The sequence below is a fragment of the Bubalus bubalis genome, chromosome 8 (genome assembly GCF_019923935.1).
Source record: "Bubalus bubalis isolate 160015118507 breed Murrah chromosome 8, NDDB_SH_1, whole genome shotgun sequence".
NCBI classification, from domain to species: Eukaryota; Metazoa; Chordata; class Mammalia; order Artiodactyla; family Bovidae; genus Bubalus; species Bubalus bubalis.
Window position 1 is genome coordinate 49,310,086 of NC_059164.1, and position 24,930 is coordinate 49,335,015.

The following is a 24,930-nucleotide window of genomic DNA, read 5'->3' on the forward strand; positions in this document are numbered from 1 at the left end:
GGATTGTGCTGAGGCAAAATCATGTAATGCATTCAAATCTGGATGATTTGTTAAGCCTAAGAAACAAATGTCCTTGACTTTTACCCATTTGGATCTGACCTGGCTCTCTAATTGAAGATTATCAAGGCAGGATTTGTCATAGAAGCAGAGGATAAGAAACCGCTTACTGAAGAACAAGTAAAGCACTTCTATAGTCAAATAGTAGACCAGGTAAGAAAGTTTTTTTAAAAATCCACTGTGTGTCAAATACAGTGGATTCCTCTAAGTTTAGTATTCTCATTATAGAAAAAACAAATAAGTCTGACCAACAACTAAGCTCCAGATTTCCTTGGCGGTGTCCATATCATGGTTAATCCAAAGAGAGCGACTATGGAGAAAGCTCCAGTAGACATAGAGGCAGCCAAGCAAAAATGGATGCTCTGATTGTGTTCTATAGGAGCAAAGATCTCTTTATGATATGTGTCCTCTAAGACTCTGTGCATCAGCCCCCAGGAAGTGAGTATCCAGACCTTTCCTATAGATTCTGATCCCAGTTTGAAGGCTCCTTGTCATAAACTTCATAGGAAAGCTTTAATCCTTTCTTTACCTACACGTAAATCCTTTTCATCAAGCTATTTTTAAAATTCTCTTTTGTCTGGGGTAATACAGTAAAGACTTTGTATTTGCAAGTGCAATGGCTTGGGTGTCAGGAGATGTAGGTTCTAGAAATTCACTGTCCAGTATGGTAGCCATTAGATACATGTGGCCATTTGAACTTAAATTCATTACAGTTAAAAAAAGTTAAAAATTCAGAGTCTCAGTGGCACTAGCCATTTTTCAAGTGCTCAGCAGCTGCCTGTGGTTACATATGCTGACGAGCACAGAGCATGTTGGTCATCAGAGAAAGTTCTACTGAAAAGCACTTTGTAAACCAGCTGCACCCCCACAGACCATCTTTCTTGGCTCTGGAAAAGGGTTGGACCAGCAACATCAGCATCACCTGGGAACTTTTGAGAAAATCCAGTTCCCAGGCCCCACCCCAAACCTACTGAATCATAAAGTCTGGAACTGGACTCCAGAAAACTGTGTTCAACAAGCCCTCCAGTTGATTTGGAAGCATCCTATAGTTTAACAATTGTTATTAGACTGCGTTGACGATCAGTCCCTGCCAACTGTGAACTTCTGTCCCTCAGAGATGTGTTAGTTAACAGGAGGCTTGTGAGTAACTTTCTCTTGACCAATAGTCATGAAGGGGAAGAGGTCCTTGACTTGGGTAGGGGTCACCATTGTAGTCTATCCATTTCATGAGCCTAATAATATTATTTTTATTTTATTTTGTAGCCTGACTTTGAGGATTTTGTTTCTTTTATGACAAGGAACCTAAGCTATATTCTAGTTGTTTCACAAGCAAAGGAAAAACAGCCTTCCTGGGATGAAAGTGAAGTTAATTCTGAGACAGAATCTAAAGAACCGTGGGATGAACAACAGGAGATGGCCAAGCCTTCGAGGATGAAGGAGAGGAAAAGGTAACTCCAGGCCAGGAAGCGTATTGTTTACAATGTTTTAGCAGGTAACATAGTATAACATACAGATATCTCAAGTCTAAAGACAAACATCTTTATGTCAAGGCCACAGGTATTCTTTTCAGTCCAAAATTTTATATGATCAACAAAGCCGGAGTTGCCCTGAAAGTTTACGTCAAGCAGTTTCGAAAGGGAAGAAATTCCTGTTTCTTTCTCTAACACTGGGTGCACCAATCTGGCTTCATGGCCCTGGACTCAAGGGTTAGAATGGGACCAAGGCTGGTCCCTTCCAAACCAGACCCCTTTCCTGTCTCTCTACATTCCACTTCTGCCTCCCCTTGTCCTAGAAACAGCAAATGTCCTCTGTCCTTTTACTCAAGACAGTTAGTGGTGATAAACTGCTAAGAACTAAATAGTTGTACAGTTTTTGTTAACAGTTTGTAAATATTCAAAAGTGAACGTAAGTCACTTACAGAACGTTGGGTTTATGCAGTTGCCATCTGTGCCTTTTATTCCTCTGAAGACTCAGAAAATCCAGCGTTTAGTCCATGAGTTGTCAGGGTCATGTCTGAAAGAAAGGTGGGTGAGCAGGAGCAGGTTCCGAGTAGCTGAGTCCTGAGGCTTCCTAATGTGTGTCTCCTCCTGCTGGGCAGCCCATCTCCACTGCGTGTTCTGGTTGAGCATCTCCAGAACTCTCCTTGCTATCTTATTAATAAATTAGAGCAGTTTTTTTTTTTAGTTGGTCCATCCACTGGTTCCTAGCCATATCATAATTTTTAGGTAGCAGGGAGACCCTAAACCATTAATTCCCAGTTTTAAGTGAGATAGAGGGACTGGTAGGATAAATCAAGTGCTGACAAAGGACTTTGTAAACAGTATGAGTTACTGTGAGAGTTTTAAGAGAAAATGATACTTAGCGGTTGGGGAGCAGGCTATACCAGGTTGCATACCTGAATTTTTGAGCCATTTTTTAAAGTGTTGTGTGAAACACTATTAACATAGCTGGCACAGGGGGAGTCAGTGTCTGTTGGTGCTGTTGTACAGGTCGGGGTCTATTGCATCCAACATTCAGAAGCAGTTGTTCAATACACACGTAATAAGATAATTTAAGCACTTGGCAGGATAGGGGTGGAGTGAGGTGTGTCAATGTTGTTTTGCAAAGTTTGCAGCATTTTCTTTTTAATATTGGCCTGTGTTTATACTGAGTATCAACCTAAGCAGGCAGCATGAAGTTGTGGGTTAGGGAACACATTTTTCTGGGAATCAGTTTTTACAGATCTTATTCTACAGACATGGCCTAACAGGTGCTGTGAACTTTCACCTGCCATTTTTAAAGTAGATTCAAAACCTAAAGGATCAAGGACACAAACTCTCATGTAGAATAAACAGTATATATAAATTTTTGTAGCCGGGTATATGACTGCTATACTAAATATGAAAAGGTTAACTATCCCATCAAATACAGAGATTACCAGATTAAGATAAAAAAATTAAAAACTACCTAATGATAATTAATGCAGACAGGAATCATCAATGAGTGCTAAATCCATTGTATGAATAATATATGGATTTTCCAATAGTGCCCTTTCAAATAATAAGGATAAATAAATAATAAGGATATTATTTACAAAGTGAAAATTGTTGCTTTTCAGTGGTGAAAACTGGGGGTTCCACTTTGACTATGTTATTATAATTTCCCAGTGATGGGAAAAACTGACATTGTGTACCTCCTATTGTGATGTTTCATGAAGGATACAGCACCACTGATGTGATATTCCTATAGAGTATCATACCCAGAATGTAATAGGAAACTATGGGGCCATTCCATAGTTTGAAACCTTCTAAAATGAGGGCTGGCCTGGAGTCTTCAAAATATCAGTATCATGAAAGACAAGAAGGGCTGAGGCATTTGTTAGAGGCTGAAGGAGACTAGGGCTAAGGGCGACTGCATGCAATATATGATCCAAAATTAGGAAAAATTACTATAGATAGGTGGTTTCCCCAGTGGCTCAGCGAATCTGAGCTCAAAGAATCTGCCTGCAATGCAGGAGATGTAGGTACTATCCCTGGGTTGGGAAGATCCCTTGGAGAAAGGCAAGGCAACTCAAGCCAGCATTCTTGCCTGGAGAATGCCATGGACAGAGGAGCCTCTCTGGCTATAGTCCATGGTGTTGCAAAGAGTCAGACATGACTAAAGCAACTTAGCATGCATGTATGTACTATAGACAGGACAGATTATAAAACTGCTGAAACTTGAATATGGATTGTTCATAAGATAATACTCTTGTAACAGTGTAAACTTCCCTCGGGTATTTAGGAGGGTGAATGGTGAAAATATCTGCAGCCAGTTCTTAAATGGTTAAGTCAAAATACACACACACACACACACACACCCCACACACTCTTGAATGGGGGTGGAGGGAAAAGAGAGAAAGAACAAATGTGACAAAATGCTGACAGTTGATGAATCTAAAGTTCAGTATCTTGGCCTTAAAACTTTTCTGTCAATATACATTTTTTCAAAATAAAAAATTTTAAAAACTGTACTCATCTATATTCTGCTTCTTTGCTGTTGTTCAGTCACTTGGGTGTGTCCTTCACCATCTCCAGGAGCTTGCTCAAATTCATGTCCATCGAGTCAGTGATGCCGCCCAACCATCTTGTCCTATGTCGTTCCTTTCTCCTTCTACCTTCAATCTTTCCCAGCATCAGGGTCTTTTCTAATGAGTCAGCTCTTCACATCAGGTGGCCCAAGTATTGGAGCTTCACCTTCAGCATCAGTCCTTCCAATGAATGTTCAGGATTGATTTCCCTTAGCATTGACTGGTTTGATCTCCTTGCTGTCCAAGGGACTCTCAAGAGTCTTCTCCAGCACCACCATTCAAAAGCATCAGTTCTTTGGCACTCAGCCTTCTTTATGGTCCAACTCTCAAATTCATACATGACTACTGGAAAAACCATAGCTTTGACTAGATGGACCTTTGTCAGCAAATTAATGTCTCTGCTTTTTAATATGCTGTCTAGCTTGGTCACAGCTTTTCTTCCAAGGAGCAAGCATCTTTTAATTTCATGGCTGCAGTTACCATCTGAAGTGATTTTGGAGCCCCCCAAAATAAACTCTCTCACTGTTTCCGTTGTATCCCCACCTATTTGCCATGAAGTGATGGGACCAGATGTCATGATGTTAGTTTTTTAAATGTTGAGTTTTAAGCCAACTTTTTCACTCTCCTCTTTCACTTTCATCAAGAGGCTCTTTAGTTCCTCTTTGCTTTCTGCCATAAGGGTGGTGTCATCTGCATATCTGAGGTTATTGATGTTTCTCCTGGGAATCTTGATTCCAGCTTGTGCTTCATCCAGCCCAGCATTTCTCATGATGTACTCTGTATATAAGTTGAATAAGCAGGGTGACAATATATAGCCTTCATGCACTCCTTTACCAATTTTGAACCAGTCTGTTGTTCCACGGCCAGTTCTAATTGTTGCTTCTTGACCTGCGTACAGGTTTCTCAGGAGGCAGGTACAGTGGTCTGGTATTCCCATCTCTTTAAGAATTTTCCAGTTTGTGGTGATCCACACAGCAAAAGGCTTTAATGTAGTCAATGAAGCAGAAGTAGATGTTCTTCTGGAATTCTCTTGCCTTTTCTATGATTCAACAGATGCTGGCAATTTGATCTCTGGTTCCTCTGCCTTTTCTAAACCTGCTTGAACATCTGAAAGTTCTCAGTTCACGTACTGTTGAAGACTTTGAGAATTTTGAGCATTGCTTTGCTGGCATGTGAGATGAGTGCAATTGTGTGGTAGTCTGAGTGTTCTTTGGCATTGCCTTTCTTTGGGATTGGAATGAAAACTGACCTTTTCCAGTCTTGTGGCCACTGCTGAGTTTTCCAAATTTGCTGGTATATTGAGTGCAGCACTTTGACAGCATCCTCTTTTAGGATTTGAAATAGCTCAGCTGGAATTCCATCACCTCCACTAGCTTTGTTTGTAGTGTTGCTTCCAAAGGCCCACTTGACTTCATACTCCAGGATGTTTGGCTCTAGGTGAGTGATCACACCATCGTGGTTATCCGCATCATTAAGAACTTTTCTCTATAGTTCTTGTGTGTATTCTTGCCATCTCTTATTAATATCTTCTGCTTCTGTTAGGTCCACACCGTTTCTGTCCTTTATTGTGCCCATCTTTGCATGAAAATGTTCCCTTGGTATCTAATTTTCTTCACAAGATCTCTAGTCTTTCCCATTCTATTGTTTTCCTCTATTTCTTTGCATTGATCACTGAAGAAGGCTTTCTTATCTCTCCTTGCTATTCTTTGGAACTCTGCAGTCAGATGGGTATATCTTTCCTTTTCTCCTTTCCCTTTCATTTCTCTTTTTTTCTCAGCTATTTGTAAGGCCACCTCAGGCAACCATTTTGCCTTTTTACATTTCTTGGTCTTGGGGATGGTTTTGATCACTGCCTCATATACAATATTACGAACCTCTGCCCATAGTTCCTCAGGCACTCTGTCTATCAGATCTAATCCCCTGAATATATTTGTCACTTCTACTGTATAATCATAAGGGATTTGATTTAGGTCATACCTGAATGGCCTAGTGGTTTTCCCTACTTTCTTCAAGTTAAGTCTGAATTTTGCAATAAGGAGTTCATGATCTGAGCCACAGTCAGCTCCTGGTTTTGTTTTTGCTGAGTGTATTTGGTTTTTCTGATCACATGGGTCACAGCCTTGTCTAACTCGATGAAACTATGAGCCATGCCATGTAGAGCCACCCCAGATGGATGGATCATGGTGGAGAGTTCTGACAAAACGTGGTCCACTGGAGAACATAATGGCAAACCACTTCAGCATTCTTGCCTGAGAACCACATGAACAGTATGAAAAGGCAGAAAGATATGACACTGAAAGATGAATTCCCCAGGTTGTTAGGTGCCCAATATTCTACTGGAGAAGGGAGAAGAAATAGCTCCAGAAGGACTGAGGAGGCTGAGCCAAAGTGGAAACAACGCCCAGTTGTGGATATGTCTGGTGATAAAAATAAAGTCCAATGCTGTAAAGAACAAGACTGCATAGGAACTTGGAATGTTAGGTCCATGAATCAAGGTAAATTTGAAGTGGTCAAATGGGAGATGGCAAGAGTAAACATTGACAGTTTAGGGATCAGTGAACTAAAATGGACTGGAATGGGCGAATTTAATTAAAATGACCGTTATATCTACAACTGTGGGCAAGAATCCCTTAGAAGAAATGGAGTAGCCCTCATAATCAACAAAAGAACCTGAAATGCAGTAGTCGGGTGCAATCTCAAAAACGACAGGACGATCTCTGTTCATTTCCGAGGCAAACCATTCAGTATCGCAGTAATCTAAATCTATATTCTGCTTAGAAGAGACAAAGAAAAATAAAAAAATTAAGAGATGGCAACAAAATAGCCAGAAAAAATAAAGAATTAGAATTGAATATTAAAAGTGTTAAACTTGATAAAGAAGGACATGATGTAAAAGAAAACATTTGTGAAGAAGATATAGTGGTCAAAAAATTTATTCCTGAAACCACACAGATGACATAATAAAAATATAAGTATTAGAAAGATAATAAGAAGAACTGGATAAAAGTAACATTATGGTCATAGATCTCAATACAAAGCAGACAAAAGAGCAAGGATATATAGGAATGGCAAATATGTATTCCATAATTGTGTATAATAAATGATCTAAAATATATGAAATATGAACATGTATAACCTTAAATCCCACAAGTAAATTTGCTTTGTTTACAAAGAAAACCTAAACACATTTTTAAAAATTAAAATCTTACCACATACATTTCCTGATTATAATCCAATAAAGTTGGAAGTAAATAAATAATAAATTTCAAATAGAAAGCATCTTACCTATTTGAAAACATGAAATGTGCTCCTATATTAGCCTAGATTCAAAGACAAGATTATAAGGAAAATTAGAAAGTATCTGGACTGCTTTACATAGAGGAAAGAAAAAAATTTTTTTAAACGTACGTTATTTTGGTGTCTTTAATATACTCTCATGAAATCAAACATGTGATTTCATGTAATTGATTTTTGTGTTGGTTCAATAAAAATGGAATTAAATGCATATTCTTTGATGTAATAGAGATGTAACTTATCTTTATGTGAAGTTCCATATTCATTTGTTTTATTTGTGAGGATATATTATAATTTTAATTTTCAGGCATGATTATTAAACTTCAGTTTATAATTATGTTTTGGATTTCAACAGTTTACAACAATATCTGGAAATACAACAAATATCTCAGTTTTGTGATGTTGAAGAGAATATAACTAATACTAAGTTTATTGATGTCTTAATCCCTGATTTTAAAAAAATTAGAGGCATAAAATTTGAAAAGATACTGGCATTACTTCGACCAGCCCTTGTTAATGAAAGAACAGGTAAGAAATAAAGTGTAAATTGTTTAACTACATTGTGCATATGATTTGAATAATTATATTAAAATACATTAGTTTAAAATTTAACATTCAAGAAAAAGCACTTGAAGTAAGAAACTTAATTGACACTAATTTACTAATTTCTCAATAAAAAGAATAAAACAATTTTATAGTTAAAAAGTTCAGAAAGTGCTTTCTAACCTAGGAATTTGTTAGGGTAGATTTAACATACAAGAATTATTATTGTATATAATTATTATTATAGTTATTATAATAAAGATTAGAAGTATTCATGTCTGAAATGCCTAAGTTCAACACTTAGGTAAACCTCTTATTACTAGTGTGATTTGGAAAAAATGTACTTTACCAAATCTTTCTTCATGTTTAAATTGAGAAGGTTAAAATGAGAAAACATAAAGTGCCTAACACTTAAAACATGCTAGCTATTTTTAACCACACATAATAGAGTATTATGTGAATAGAATATTGGCAGAGCAAGAACAGAAACTATAAAGTAACACTGTTAATTCTTTTTTATATCCAGTGTATGGAAATAAATTGATACTTGTATGTTGACCTCATATTCTCTGACTTGCTAAACTACTTGGTTCTAGGAGCTTTTTGACATCATTTCCTTGAGAATTTCTGTTACTAGGGTTTCTGAAGGCTTTTCAGGTGGCACGAGTGGTTAAGAAGCTGCCTGCCAATGCAGGACACATAAGAGAGGAGGGTCGGGAAGATCCCAGGGGGTAGGGCAAGGCAACCCACTCCAGTCTTCTTGCCTGCAGAATCCCGTGGACAGAGGAGCCTGGCAGGCTACAGTTCATAGGGTCACAAACAGTAGGACATGACTGAAGTGACTTAGCACAGCACAGCACAGGATTTCTGAACATCAGACCTACTTACCTTCTGGGCCAGGTAATTGCTGACGGTGTTGCGTCACGAACGTTGGAAAATGTTCAGCACCATCTTTGGCCTTTGCTCACTTCGTGTCGGTAGCATCCCCTCAACTCCTAGTTGTGAAAATCAAAACACATCTCCAAACATTGTTAAATGCACTTTGAAGGACTGAGAACCACTGATGTAGACAATAATATCTAAAACTTGAGACAGTTTTGCCTCTTTCTTTTTAATACATACACTTTTTATTTCTTTTGCTTGCCTTATTGGACTGGCTGGAACTTCCTGCATGATGTTGAATAATAAGCGAGATGAGAGTACACAAGTTACCTTGCTCCTGATCTTACAGTGAAAGCATTAAGTCTTTTACCATTAAGTGTCATGTTAGCTTTGTATGCCCTTTATTTAGATTAAGGAAATTCTCACCTACTCCTAGTTTGGGGAGGTATTTTTTTAAAAATCATGAATGGATGTTATAGTTTCTCAAAAAAATTTCCCTGTATCTACTGATATTTTTTCCTTGAGTTTAACAATATGGCAATTATTTTGATTTTTAAATATTTAACCAGCCTTGCATTCTCCAGATAAACTATACTTGGTTGTTGTTTATTTTCTTTTACTGTCCTTTTTAACATATTGCTGGGTTTGAATTTTCAATATTTTGTTGGGGACTTTCTTGTAATGTCTTTATCTGGTTTTGGTATTAGGGTAATGGGTAAATGCAGATTTCATAAAATGAGATGAAAGGTAGTCACTGTTTTATGGAAGAGATGGTGTAGAATTGATATCGCATCTTTTTAAAATCTTTACTGGAATTTACCAGTGAAGCTCCCTGGGCCTAGAGTTCTCGTCTTTGGAAAGTTTCATTTGGCTTTTTAAACCTTGAACAATATGTATATTTTTTTAGATAAATAGACTTTATATTTTAGAATAGTTGTTGATCTACAGAAAAATTAAGAAAGATAGTACAGTGTTCCCATATGCTTACCCCCATAATAATTTCTTCTAGTAATATTTTATTGTAACACATTCTTATAACTAGTGAACCAATATCAACACACTGTTATTAACTAAACTTCATAGTTGATGTTAAGGTTTGCTCTTTGTGTTGCACATTCTGTGGGTTTTGATAAATTCAGTGTCATGTGTCCCTTTTACAGTATCATACATGGTAGAACCACTGCCCTAAAAATCCCTGTTCTCCTATTTATCCATCTCCTCCTCCCAACCCCTGTTGTGATCTGACCTTTTTACTGTCTCTGTAGTTTTGCATGTTCCAGAATGCCATAGAGTTGAAATCATATAGTGATAAATTTCTCTTATATAACTATATACATTTAAGTTTCCTTTGTGTCTTTTTGTGGCTTAAATAGCTTACTTCTTTATAGCTGAGTAACATTATATTGTATGAATATACCAGCATATGTCTAGTTACTTATTAGAGGACATCTTCGTTGCGTTCAGTTTTTGGCTATTAGGAGTAAAGCTGCTATAGGCAGCTTTATTATGAGCATGTAACATTGGTGATAAGAATATCTCTGATGTATTGAGTCACTAGGGTTTTAGGTTTAATTTTCTACACAATATAATCTTTATCCTACCAGTACAACAACCTGCTGCAAAATGCATCTCAGTTCAGTTCAGTCACGCAGTCATGTCTGACGCTTTGTGATCTCAAGGACTGCAGCACGTGAGGCTTCCCTGTCCATCACCAACTCCCGGAGCTTGCTCAAACTCATGTCCATTGAGTCAGTGATGCCATCCAACCATCTCATCCTCTGTTGTCCTCTTCTCCTTCTGCCTTAAATCTTTCCCAGCATCAGGGTCTTTTCCAGCAAGTCAGTTCTTCGCATCAGATGGTCAAAGTATTGGAGTTTCAGCTTCAGCATCAGTCTTTCCAATGAATATTCAGGATTGATTTCCTTTAGGATTGACTGGTTCATCTCCTTGCAGTCCAAGGGACCCTTAAAAGTCTTATCCAACACTACAGTTCAAAAGCGTCAATTCTTCAGCACTCAGCTTTCTTTATAGTCCAACTCTCACATCCATACATGACTACTGGAAAAACCATAGCTTTTTTGGACTTTTTTAGTAAAGTAATATCTCTGCTTTTTAATATGCTGACTAGGTTGGTCATAGCTTTTCTTCCAAGGAGCAAGCATCTTTTAATTTCATGGCTGCAGTCACCATGTGCAGTGATTTTGAAGCCCAAGAAAATAAACTCTCTCACTGTTTCCATTGTGTCCCCATCTATTTGCCATGAAGAGATGGGACCAGATGCCATGATCTTAGTTTTCTGAATGTTGAGTTTTAAGCCAACTTTTTCGCTCTCCTCTTTCACTTTCATCAAGAGGCTCTTTAGTTCCTCTTCACTTTCTGCCATAAGCATGGTATCATCTTTGTATCTGAGGTTATTGATGTTTCTCCTGGGAATCTTGATTCCAGATTGTGTTTCATCCAGCCCGGCATTTTGCATGATGTACTCTGCATATAAGTTGAATAAGCAAGGTGACAATATACAGCCTTGATGCACCCTTTTCCCAATTTGGAACCAGTCCATTGTTCCATGTCTGGTTCTAATTGTTGCTTCTTGACCTGCAAACAGGTTTCTCAGGATGCAAGTAAGGTGGTCTGTTACCCCCATCTCTTGAAGAATTTTCCACAGTTTGCTGTGATATACACAGTCAAAGGCTTTGGCATAATTAATAAAGCAGAAGTAGAGATTTTTCTGGAATTCTCTTGCTTTTTCTATGATCCAGCAGATGTTGGCAACTTGATCTCTGGTTCCTCTGCCTTTTCTAAATCCACCTTGAACATCTAGAAGTTCACAGTTCATGTACTGTTGAAGCCTGTACATGAACTGCTGAAGCAAAATACATCTAATTGATAATAACAGCTGAGGGTGGAAAGCACTATGATAAGAGATGCCTCACTGGATATCAAATAGGATATGCAGCCCAAAATTGAGTGGAAAGATAAGTATGGCTTAATTAACCAGGGACAGTTGCATAATACTTATGGAAGAAGCACCGTTTATGCAGAGACTAAAAAGTCAAGTTTGAATTAGCCAGGAAAAGGAAAATCTTGAGTAGTTTCAGTGTAGTGCTTGCCACAAAAGTCAGTCTCAAAACTGGGGTGAGAGATTATATACAAAGAAGTCAGAACAATTCAGAATTAAAGAAGTAATATTTGACAGATTTGTAAATGTTATTTTGAGATTGGAAAAATCTGACTGTAGATTAATGCTCATGGGAAGGAACCAACCAGTTGAAGTTACAAGAAAGAGAGAAAAGATTAGGACAGGCCAAGGTCACTGAGAGTCAGGAGGAAATAGTTTCTGTAGCAGATGTATAGGATTGGGCTGAGAAGAGATTTTTATTCTATGTAGCAAGAGAGAAAGAGGGCTGGATAGACACAGATCCAGTTTATAGATTTGTGACAGGAAGTTGAGGGGTTTGTCTTCCGTTACTTGGTTTCTCTGTAAATAAGAAGCAATGTTATTGGCTGAGAGGAGAAGAGGCAACCCTGGTATGGACATGATCCATCCAAGGCCAGCCCTTTTCTTGATCTATGTATGCCATTTCTACCTGCTTTCCTGAGTGTTCCACACTCGAAAATGTCCCTTATTTTCTGGCAAAAAATCACTTTCTCTCTTGTTACTGAGTTTTCCCTGTTAGCTCAAAAACATGGTCCAACATAATAATAAACAAAATTCAATGAAATAAAAACAAAACCAGAAATACCGCCTTGGATCCTCTGCCCCCTCAGCTGACACCCCATTTCTCTACTTCTCTGCAATGGACACTTCTCAAGGAGTTGTCTGTGCTCAGTGAATCGTCTTCTTGACCCTCACCCACTCCTGAAGCCCCTCCAATTGAGCTTCTGTCAGAACTACCCTAGTCAAGTTCAGCAATGACCTCCAAATTGCCAAATCTAACTTTCAAATGGCCTGCATTCTGTTCATAGTGCTTAGTAGTATTTAGCAGTTTCTGCTTCCACACTGGTCACCTGGTTTGGATTGCCCCTGAAATCCTGACTCTTGTTCCCGGGAAACAAATACAATTTTTTCAGTTTTTCTGAGCAAAGTAAATCTACCTCCAACCAAGTTGCAAAGATCTCACCTTCTACTCAATAATTTGTTGAAATAATTTTTCCCAAACAAATACAGTTTTCTCCTACAAAGAATTTTGGTAATAGCTGTTAATGTCATAACATATTGCTATTGTGATATGCAAACCATACTGACATTTAAGGATGGCATAAAGGTGTTAATTGAAAAGGGGGAAAAACAAAATTTGAAGTTGGTTAGTCTCTTATCACTATCCCTCTCCCTCTTGCTTGACTCTAGCCTCAGTTTTTGATTATTTTGTGTTTACTATGTTTGCCATTTGGTAGCAAATGGTAATTCATCACTCTTTAAATAAATGTTGACCTTCATTGATATTTAATATTCTGGGTCACCTCAAGAAATTCTAAAGCAAAGTCTATGTGGATTATTTAACTTGAAGAAAACAGACATCTTCACCATATTCTTAGGAATTTTCAAGAAATACAATGTACCTCTTTTCAACTCATCTATTGCATCTTTTATTCAGATATAATAGTTTTCTTCATTATAGTTCTTGTTATCTTATTTTTCAAGTAAATATGGGAATATATGTAATGTTCTTTGCTCTAAAGTATTCACTCAATAAAAGGTAAGCTGTTCATAGTTGTTGTTTTAGTGCCAGCTCTTTCTTTTCAGCATTATTCCTAGTTTTTAAGCCCATAGTGAATGACACTTCCCCCCAAAACTTATTTTCTATGTAAGAAAGATAGTGGCTTTTGTAAATGTTTACTTACTGACTCCCTTACTGAATTATAATATTTAATACTATTAACCTTTTAAAAATACTCCTGAATTTCCCAAACAGCTTATATGCAAACACTGTTATCCATTTTGTTAAATTTTGTTATTTTTATGTATGGCTTAGTACTTCCAGAATAACTATTAAATAATTAAAGGCCAGTATGATAACATTTTGCCTTTATTCTACCCCTGACTGCTTTTAATGCCTCCAGTGATTTCAATTATGATGTTTGCTTTAGCTTTTAGGCAAAAATATCTATACTCTAAAATAGTTCTATCTGCCACATGGTACAAAAAGATTTTGAATGTAATCCAATAGCATGTCTTTTGATGGCATATTTTGAAATTTATATTTTGTTTATAAACATGTTTACAGTGGATATATTTAGAATTTTTCTTATATAAACTAGTTTTCATGCTTTTCACAGTCCTTAGGTCCATTAATTTCCCACTTTTTACTCAACTGTATTTCATCTTTCAGTTATCTAGAGCCTATATTTAAGCACATTAAAAAAAGATATGTACCTAGTTATTTTGTTTTCTGAAAGTGAAAATCACTCAGTCATGTCTGACTCTTTGTGACCCCATGGACTTTATAGTCCTTGGAATTCTCCAGGCCAGAATACTGGAGTGAGGAGCCTTTCTCTTCTCCAGGGGATCTTCCCAACCCAGGGATCAAACCCAGGTCTCCTGCATTGCAGGTGGATTCTTTACCAGCTGAGCCACAAGGGAAGCCCAAGAATACTGGAGTGGGTAGCCTATCCCTTCTCCAGTGGATCTTCCCAACTCAGGAATCAAACTGGGGTGTCCTGCTCTGCAGGTGGATTTTTAACCAACTGAGCTATCAGGGAAACCCAACTCTAGAACCCTAGCATATCTGAGAATGTCAGTATATCACCTTTATGTATGAAATAAAACTTATCTGACTGTACACATTTTTAAAAATAAATCCCCCATTCTCAGATCTATAGATTTTGTTTCACTGAAGAACTGGAAATGGCATCATAAATTTGACATGTTAAGAATACTGTTCACCTTAAATTAAAAATCGAATAATCTATTTTTGTAAACTTAAATTTCATATGAGAATGAAATACATTCTATGTCCTTATGATAATATAGTCTGTATTGTGTATACAATCAATAACCTAGCACTTTAAAACTTATGTGACTTTTTATTTAGAGGATGTTTTGAATAAAATTCAAGATGAAGGCTTCAAAATACTGCTGCAAAGACAGATAGTATTATCAGAAGAAGAAGCAAAAACACTGTGCAAAGAATATGAAAATAAAGATTATTTTGGAAATGTTATAGAAAACATGACCAGGTAAAATAGAATTCAGGTTGAGAAAGCGCAGGTTGATTTATGTTTGAATCATTTAGCCTTTTTTTAACCCTGCTTTCTGTTCAAGTTGCCAAACCTCTCAATTCTGTAAAGATGTGCTGAGTTTACTTCTTTGCCAATATTACTTCCATTTTGATTGCCTGCTCAACTGTGTGTCTTCTGTGGTCCCCCCGGAATGTTATTAGAGCAATGCAGGTTCCCAGTGAAGCCTCTGGAGTCTAGTTGAGTTGAATAGCCAGTTTGTGCAGCATCATCAAGTCTAAGTAGACAGCTATGACTGACTCTCAAGGGTTTTGGTAGTCCTAAAGATCACTAGTCCAAGGAGATGAATGGGTTTCTAGCAGAATAAATGAAACAGCAGCTAGACCAGAAAGCCAGCAAGCATGTATAATATAAATCAGCAGGGGCATGGGGACAATACCTGTATTGTCCGTAGACCACTCGATCAGAACCAAGGCCCTTCTTTTCCCTTCCTTTCTCTGCTTCCTTTCTTTGATGAATATACTCTTGAGAGTACACTAACAGAAATTAATTTCATACTCTTAGTAAAAAGGGCTATTTTACTATTTTCATCTAACAAATTCACTTGCATTATTTATATCTATAATTAGCTACAAACCATAGTTTCATTAACTTTTTTTTTCTTTTCTAACAGTGGTCCATCGCTAGCCCTTGTTTTAGTAAGAGAGAATGGCTTAGGACACTGGAAACAGTTAATTGGACCAAGCAATGTTGAAGAAGCCAAAGAATATCTTCCAGAGTGGTATGATTCAGATTTTTTCATGGGAGCCATTTTGATTTCCTTTTGAATATAGGGTACAGAAACTACAGCTCTCATCCAAAGTAGGTTCTCAGGAATGCTCCTTTTGCTGGGTAAGGAGTGGGCTATTTATGACTGAAAGCCCAGCCCAGTGCTAACCTGAATATGGCCAAGGCTTTGCAAGAGAATGTTGTAAGCTGCTTCATTTGGGGCTGAAAATAAGTGGTAGCTACCCAGCCAGAAGTCCGTATCTTGGCAGAAATATCTGCCCCATGCACTGTTTAGGAGAAATTCTTTTGAGAAGGGCATAATAGTCCTGTAGGTTATTTAATTGATATAGGAGTTTTAAGACAATGATGACTAACTTAATATATAGTCTACAATTTGGTGGGAACATTTACAAAGTAATTTACTGATGAGTCTTAGAATTTTGTAATCAGCTCAAAACCTGGCATGTTACCTGTTACCTAGTTCAGTTCAGTCGCTCAGTCATGTCCGACTCTTTGCGATCCCATGAACTGCAGCACGCCAGGCCTCCCTGTCCATCAACAACCCCCGGAGTTCACTCAAACCCATGCCAATTGAGTCGGTGATGCCATCCAATCATCTTATCCTCTGTCGTCCCCTTCTCCTCCTGCCCTCAATATTTCCCAGTATCAGGGTCTTTTCCAGTGAGTCAGTTCTTTGCATCATGTGGCCAAGTATTGGAGTTTCAGCTTCAATATCAGTCCTTCCAATGAACATCCAGGACTGATCTCCTTTAGGATGAACTGGTTGGATCTCCTTGCAGTCCAAGGGACTCTCAAGAGTCTTCTCCAACACCACAGTTCAAAAGCATCAATTCTTTGGTGCTCAGCTTTCTTTATAGTCCAACTCTCACATCCATACATGACTACTGGAAAAACCATAGCCTTGACTAGATGGACCTTTGTTGACAAAGTAATGTCTCTGCTTTTTAATATGCTGTCTAGTACCTGTTACCTAGAGGCACTTTAAAAAATATTTTTTGATCTTAGCTGCTGGGCTTGGTCTCAGCCAAGGGAAGGAGATAGCATCTCATTCATCTCTGTTCCTGGCATGTAGCTGATGGAAACAAACTGACTTGCAATTCACCTAAATTCTTTGTGTTAATTTCAGAGTAGGATTGAATTCAGGGGAAGAAAAGCCCTCCTTCAAGTGAGCAAGAATAAAGATGCTTTGTCAAACACAGGAAATGTTTGCATCCATGCTACCACAATAAATAACAGGACTTATGAGACATCATGTATATAGAGTTGAAGTGTTTTCTTTGGGGTATAAGATCTTGAGTTGGACTTGTCCTGAAGGAGGCATTTTGTACTCTTTTGACCCTCCTCTCTTATGTCTTTGTTCCTGTGCCAGAAAATTACTGTAAAGGATAATATGGCTTGGACACTCTTTATGTGGTATGAGCAGGGTGCCATAGAACCTCTTAATGAAATGCAGCAGAGAATGCAATACATGGCATCAGAGAGAAGAATCCTTATCAATACCTGGCCTATACAAAGCAGAGACATTACTTTGCCAACAAAGGTTCATCTAGTCAAGGCTATGGTTTTTCCTGTGGTCATGTATGGATGTGAGAGTTGGACTGTGAAGAAGGCTGAGCACCAAAGAATTGATGCTTTTGAATTGTGGTGTTGGAGAAGACTCTTGAGAGTCCCTTGGACTGCAAGGCGATCCAACCAGTCCATTCTAAAGGAGATCAGCCCTGGGATTTCTTTGGAAGGAATGATGCTAAAGCTGAAACTCCAGTACTTTGGCCACCTCATGCAAAGAGTTGACTCATTGGAAAAGACTCTGATGCTGGGAGGGATTGGGGGCAGGAGAAGAAGGGGACAACAGAGGATGAGATGGATGGATGGCATCACTGACTCGATGGACACGAGTCTGAGTGAACTCCAGGAGTTGGTGATGGACAGGGAGGCCTGGCGTGCTGCGATTCATGGGGTCGCAAAGAGTCGGACACGACTGAGAGACTGATCTGATCTGATCTGATACATGTAGGCACACTCTTCTAGAAATTCTGGCTCCAAATATGGAGGCTACATACCAGCACAGAGACATTTTCTCCAAGTGAAGGCACTCAGTAACTGTCCCTCTTCTCCCCACTATTATAGTGAGAATTTAAATCCTAAGCCCTTATGATCCCTAATGTTGCCACAAGTTCACAATGACTCTTAGCCATTATTTTTGATTGCCTCCTTTTCTAAGTTGCCTTAGAAATAACTCCTGCACTTGGGCATCAGACTGTTTACTCTCCCTTGCTTAATCTGAAATATGGTCACTTGCATACAAGAGAAACATAGCAATCCTTCTCTGCTATCCTTACATGCAAACACACACACACACACACACACAGACACTTTTTCCAAATACCATGTCTAACAGCCTAATAGAGGGTCTGCTTGTAGTTCTCTGCATTGAATGGATTCAGTTCTGGTGATGTATCATTCATTGTACAAATCTCCCTGACAATCACAGGCTCTTAGTCTACAAATATCTTCAAATCAGAGATGTGAGAGCAGCCAAGGGCTGAATGGGAAGGTCACGTTAGATAAGGAAATCTGAAATGGTCACTGAAAAAATTAGAGATTTTACCAGCTGAGCCACAAGGGAAACTCAGAGATAAGAAAGGGGTCTTAAAACTTAGGACAGAAAGCCAAGTTTCCAGTGATGTCAGTCTGTTAACAGGAAGGGAGATTATTTGCTGTGGCTGGATTTTGTGGGTTGCTTGCTCAGGGCTATGTTTAAAGGGCAGAAAATCAATGAGCAATGAACGTCACTTCTACTGAAATATAAATAGATAAGCAGAGGGACAGAAAGAAAAGGGTGCAACTGGAAAACACTGAGGAATAACGGTTGACTTTGGAGATGTGTATTCATCTATCGTACAAAAACAGAACTGGAAGAAACTACCCCAGCAGGGCTTGTCCATTAACATCAATGTCACTTCTGCCTTGTTCCACAAAGCTGTTTGGTATGCTCCTCTTTCAGTGCTGCTTTCCTTACCTGGAGGGTTCCACTGCCATGTCTCCTGGATTCAGTGTTTATAATTTGGTATCTTTGGAATAGGTCAAATGCCATCTCTAGTGCTTGATATTATTTAGTGATTAAAGAAGGAGAAGGAATTTATTGACAGCTTAATATGTCCCATAAATTTCAAACACATCATCAGATTACATCTTCAAAGACTTCCAAAACAGGGTTTATTATCATATTCATATTTGAGACAACTGAAGCACAGACAAGGAAAATAGTTGATCGGTATCATGTAGCTAGCAAGTGATACCACCAGAATTCTATATTCTGTTCTTTTCCACTGCACCAGGGTGTTCATTCCATCTTTGATAGTTGTCAGTATCCATTATCATGATTACTGAAATGTTCAACTCCTTTCTTTCTAATGACTGCTACCTCCTTAAAGGTAATAGCATGCCCCAAGCCATTCTGCAGTTACTTCCTTCTGTAGAATGCAAATATGAAGTTTTACACTGTGTTATGTTATTTTATATGTTATAACAGTTTTTGACTTGACTTCTTTTTCAAAGTTTATGCGCACAATTTGCAATAGAAGGTTTGCCTATCAACCAGTTGTACGGAAGTGATTCACTAGAAGCTGCTGAAAGGGAAATACAATATTTCTTTCCTCCTCAACACACTGTGGCACTGATTAAACCTCATGTAACACAAGAACAAAGAGGTAAATATATAAAGATAGAACCAATGTATACGTTTTTCTTCAACTTCTGTGGAATTTTGCAAAGTAAAGAAAAGCTGAAAGAATAAAGCAATGAACACCTTCATTATCAGGCGGTAGTGCTCCAAGTTTAGGCTGTGAGAGATTTTGACCAGATTTCCTTTATTTAATCACCTTAATGGTGCCCTGCCAGTTCAGTGAGAAGAGTTCAGGTTGGCTGTCTCTTCCAATCTATATCTAGAAGTTCTATATCCAAGAAGTTCCTTGGCATTTGCAGTGTGGAGATGAAAACATGTCTTCACTTTTGGCATAGAAACAGATTTCCTCATTTATAGACCACTAGACATTTCAGGTGGTTTCTGGAAAGATGGATCCCAGAAACTGAACATCTACATTAACATATTGAAGTTCTTCTGAATGTCCCTCTGGTGCCTTTTCAGTTTAGTTTAGCACAGTTTTGGTTTTTTTAAAACCACTGTATGCAAGTGATACTATGACCTTCCTTAGTTATTGAATCGGAGAAGGCAATGGCACCCCACTCCAATACTCTTGCCTGGAAAATCCCATGGGCGGAGGAGCCTGGTGAGCTGCAGTCCATGGGGTCTCGAAGAGTCGGACACAACTGAGCGACTTTATTTTCACTTTTCACTTTCATGCATTGGAGAAGGAAATGGCAACCTATTCCAGTGTTCTTGCCTGGAGAATCCCAGGGACGGGGGAGCCTGGTGGGCTGCCGTCTATCGGGTCGCGCAGAGTCGGACACGACTGAAGTGACTTAGCAGTAGCAGCAACAGTTATTCAATCTACTTAAATACAGAACAAAAATGGAGGCAATCTGCAAGACTATCAAATATCTGTTTTCCCTAGAGGATATCATGAAAATTATTAAAGAGACTGGATTTGATATAACACAGATGAAAGAAACACTCCTAACTGAAGAGGAAGCAGAGAAAATTTATTTTAAAATAAAAAGAAAAGCGTTTTATAAGGATGTCTTGGATGTTTTAGCTGAGTAAGTTTCTGATATATAAAAGTTCTTTGCATTGTAGACATAGTAACTGTTTGTTATAGAAACTTTGAAAAATACAAAAAATTCATTAAAATATTTTATCCAATCTAATTAATGAGAAAAGCACCCTGGTAATATTTGGAGTTCATGTTTATGCTAATTCCTTTTTTTCTTCTCTGTTTTCTGTTTCTTTGTTTCTTTAGTTCTTCACATTAAATATAGAGGCTATCTACTTTTAAATATCTGCTTTGCCAACATGTTTGATCTTTGCCTTAGTTTCCTTATCCATAAAATGGGGATGTTAATAGGACCTACCTCATCGGCACTGTTGTGAAGGCTAAATAATTGATACATTGAAAGTAACTGGAATAGTGCCTAGCATGTATCCCTAAAATTAAAAAAAAACAACAAACATTCTTCTAGAACAAAAATCCTATTGAAAGGGACTTCCCTGGTGGTCCAGTGATTAGGACTCTGTGCTTCCACTGCAGAGGGCACGGGTTCAATCCCTGGTGAGATAACAAAGACCTAGCAAGCCATGCAACATGGCCAAAAAAAAAAAACCCAAAAAACCAGAAAACCTATTGGGTGAGGGAGAAGTTAAAATTTTTTTAAAAAAGCAGAAAAATCACACTGATGAGGACAAAGAATAAAGATGAGCTCTCTGGATGAAGCTGTGGCATTCTGTCTTTAGCTGTGTATTCAGTCTCTACAGTTACCAATAGTCCAAGTCTTCTGAAAGCATTCTTGTTTGCAGGGGTACATCTTTGGTCATGATTCTGACCAAGTGGAATGCTGTTTCAGACTGGAGACGATTGATGGGTCCCACAGACCCAGAGGAAGCAAGACTACTGTCCCCAGATTCTATTCGAGCCCAATTTGGAAAAAATATTTTGAAAAATGCTGTCCATGGTGCATCTAATATGGAGGAGGCAATGGAGACGATTAGTAGAATGTTTGAAGACTTTGTTCCTGAGAACCTTGAGGAAAACTAAAGTACAGTACCTCTTGAATTATTATTATATCTCCTTATTACAGTGGCTAGACCTAGGACAAGGCTGGTCCATAAAGACCAGAGTTCTCCCCATACTCCTGAATCAACTTTATTTCCTGCCAGACACACTCTGCAGGTCTGTAGCAGCCTGGGAGCCTTGTAGATGCCAGGGACCTGAGAGACAGTAGGGCAAGTGAGACATCTGTGGATTTGCCAGCCTTGGTTTTAAACCTATGGGTTGGCAAGCCCTGGTCTCCAGCTGTGTCTGTGCCATCTGCTATGACTCAGTCTCATCAGTCTCTCTCCTTTCTTCCCCTCCACTTCTTCACTCTGAGTGGTCAAAGTCTCATTCAGAAGCCTCAACTCTATCCTTTAAGTGTCTGGAAACTTGGAGCCTATTAACTACCTGTGGGTACTATATGACCATGGAATAGAATAGAATATTAGAAAGCATAGAATAAAAGGCAATCAGTTCTATTCTTTGGCAAAGAGGTGCTTATTGGGGAGAGGAAGTTACATAAAATGTATGTGAATTGAGTCTTGCTTAGTTGTTGATTGAAAGCTTTTCCATCTTGGACAATATGGGAGATAAGAGTGTAAGACAGATAATTTTCCCCATAAAACCTACTTTCTTTCTTTAGTTTCAAAGAGAAGGCTCACAAATGTACACCCATGTGGCTCTGGTTGCTGACTTGAATGTGGAGTACAGTCCCCACCTGGACAAGCCAAACTGAGAATCAGCCTCCAGAGCATAATGAAGAAACAATGTGAAATGGAGCAATCCCTTCACACCCAACTGGTTGCTCAGGGAGAGATGAGCAAGCACATTGATTCCTAATATTATTGATAAGCTATGATTTCTCTAGATATAAGAATGTTGTATTAATAGATTATGCATAGAAATAAAGGTAAATTCTGGCATAGTGCAGCTCATTTCATTAGTCTAGCTCAGTTATAGACCAAAGCATGATGGTACAACCCTTGACCACTTATGTTGGAAAAATAGGTATTGTATATCTGCTTGAACTGTGGGTTCTTAGTTAATACAAAACTATGGGTTCTTGGTTAATAAATAATAATTAAGGTTACCTTCAGGGAAATACAAATATGATGAGGAGACAAAATCACAGAAACAATGTCTGATTATAACTAATTATTAAGCATGTCAGTGATGAGTGCCTGTGGAGCAGGTGGTGAGTAGAATTACATTCTGTTTATAGTGTCTATTAGAAATATAGTGTAGATCTAATGTCAACATACCTCCCCCCCTTTTGTGATGAGGGAAACATTATGAATAATATGGGGGATTTTTAATTAGTGTATATTTCAGTGCTGAATTGATAGGTGTGTGTTTGATGGGTAGGAACTGGAGAATGTAATGGATCAAATAGATCTTGAAAAATGGGTAGGATTTTCAAAATCAGAGGTAAAGAAGCAAGAAAGGAGTTTTATACACACACACACACACATACACAGGCTTCCTTGGTGGCTCAATTGGTAAAGAATCCACCTGCAATGCAGGAGACCTGGGTTTAATTCCTGGGTTGGGAAGATCCCCTGGAGAAGGAAATGGCAACCCACTCTGGTATTCTTGCCTGGGAAATCCCATGGACAGAGGAGCCTGGTAGTCTGCAGTCCATAGACTCACAAGAGTTGGACATGGCTTAGTGACTAAAGCACGACTACCACTACACACATATATTCACATTTTGCTGGTTTCTGTCTTATGCTGTCACTATATCATAACTCTCAGGGGGCCAGTATTGTGGGTATGTTTCAGACATTCAAGAATCATTTGGCTCTTTTTGGACACTGTTGCAGGGCTGTATATACACAGTGCTTGTCCTAAAGGAGCTTAAGACTCTAAAGGCTGGAGATGGAAAATTAATATGTGTTCTAGGATTCTTAGAGGTAAGCACAGAGTGAGCAGATGCATATATGTGACACAGAGGGAAAAAGAGATTGAAGTTATACAGAGAGGAGGCACTGCAGTAATCAATGTGGAAGTCAACAGCAACACAAAATAATGTGGAAATGTGAGTTAGTGACAAGTGAAATAATCAGAGAATTTTTAGAAAGCTGCATGGCACCCACAAGACTTGATAACTGGCTACAGTTCTACCGCATTACAGTTGAATTGTCAAAAGCCAAAAAAAAAAAAAAAAAGAAGACTGAAATTAGAGAGCAATAAGAGAAAAGCACTTGTTATGTACATGGAATCCACAATAATAGCTGATCCTCATCAGAAATCATGGAGGCCAGAAGGCAATAGGATAACACATTTAAAATACTGAAAGAAAAAAAAAATCAACCAAGAAGCCTATACCTAGCAAAACTATCCTTCTAAGACATTCCTAGTTAAAAAAAAAAACAACAAAAAACTAAAGGAATTCATTACTACTAAGTCTGCTCCACAAGAAATGCTAGAGAGGGTACTTCAAACTGAAATGAAAGGTCACTAGACAGTAACTCACACATGAAGAAATAAAGAGCACTGGTAAAAATGTAAAAGCTAGTATTACTGTACTTTTGGTTTCTAACTCTTTTTGCCCTCCTATGGTATCAACATATAAAAAAGATGATAAAATAATGATTATAAATATATATTGATGGGCACACAGTGTACAAATATGCAGTATGTGCCAACAATAATATAAAAGGGGAGAGACAGAAAAGTTTAGGAGAAAAGTGTATATTATTAAAATAAATACTAGTGGTGTATTCCATTATATACTATTGAAATTGGTATTCTTCACAGTAGGTTGTTATAAGTTGTTTTTTGTTTTGCTTTGCTTTTGTTATGAGTTTTAGAATGTTAATTGCAATTTCTGAGGAACCACTGAGAAGTTTTATAAACTACTAGGAAAAAGAGGGAAGCAAAATGGTGTGCTAAACATAAAAAGTCAACCAAGTGAAAAAGAGTAAAGGAAGAACTGAGGAAGAAAAGCACACAGGACATATAGAAAACAGATAAGTAAATGGCAGACATAAGTCCTTCCTAATCAGTAAGTACCTTAAATGCACATGGGTGAAAGTGAAAGTATTACTTGCTCGTCGTGTCCGACTCTTTGTGACCCCACGGACTGTAGCCCGCCAGGCTCCTCTGTCCATGGGGTTCTCCAGGGGGTCATCCTGACCCAGGGATCGAACATGGGTCTCCTGCATTGCAAGTAGATTCTTTACCATTTGAGCCACAAGGGAAGTAAAATGAAAGTGAAAGTCACTCAGTCGTGTCTGACTCTTTGTGACCCCATGGACTATACAGTCCATGGAATTCCCCAGGCCAGAATACTGGAGTGGGTAGCCCTTCCCTTCTCCAGGGGATCTTCCCAACGCAGGAATCAAACCCAGGTTTCCTGCATGGCAGGTGGATTCTTTGCAAGCTGACCCACTAGGGAAGCATGGAGTAAGTTCTCCCAATTTAAATGTA

The 24,930-nt window shown here is 38.3% G+C and overlaps 1 protein-coding gene across 1 annotated transcript in view; it reads left to right on the forward strand.

Annotated features, from left to right (window-relative positions):
- NME8 (NME/NM23 family member 8) overlaps nucleotides 1–24,930 on the forward strand; it is a 48,286-nt gene that overhangs the window by 19,220 nt on the left and 4,136 nt on the right. Inside the window, exons 9-16 of the mRNA XM_044946620.2 lie at nucleotides 118–210; nucleotides 1,321–1,505; nucleotides 7,755–7,927; nucleotides 14,857–15,001; nucleotides 15,675–15,782; nucleotides 19,349–19,500; nucleotides 20,365–20,509; nucleotides 21,264–21,502. Coding sequence (XP_044802555.2) covers nucleotides 118–210; nucleotides 1,321–1,505; nucleotides 7,755–7,927; nucleotides 14,857–15,001; nucleotides 15,675–15,782; nucleotides 19,349–19,500; nucleotides 20,365–20,509; nucleotides 21,264–21,501 — 1,239 coding nt within the window. The 3' untranslated portion in view covers nucleotide 21,502. The remainder of the gene's footprint in view (nucleotides 1–117; nucleotides 211–1,320; nucleotides 1,506–7,754; nucleotides 7,928–14,856; nucleotides 15,002–15,674; nucleotides 15,783–19,348; nucleotides 19,501–20,364; nucleotides 20,510–21,263; nucleotides 21,503–24,930) is intronic.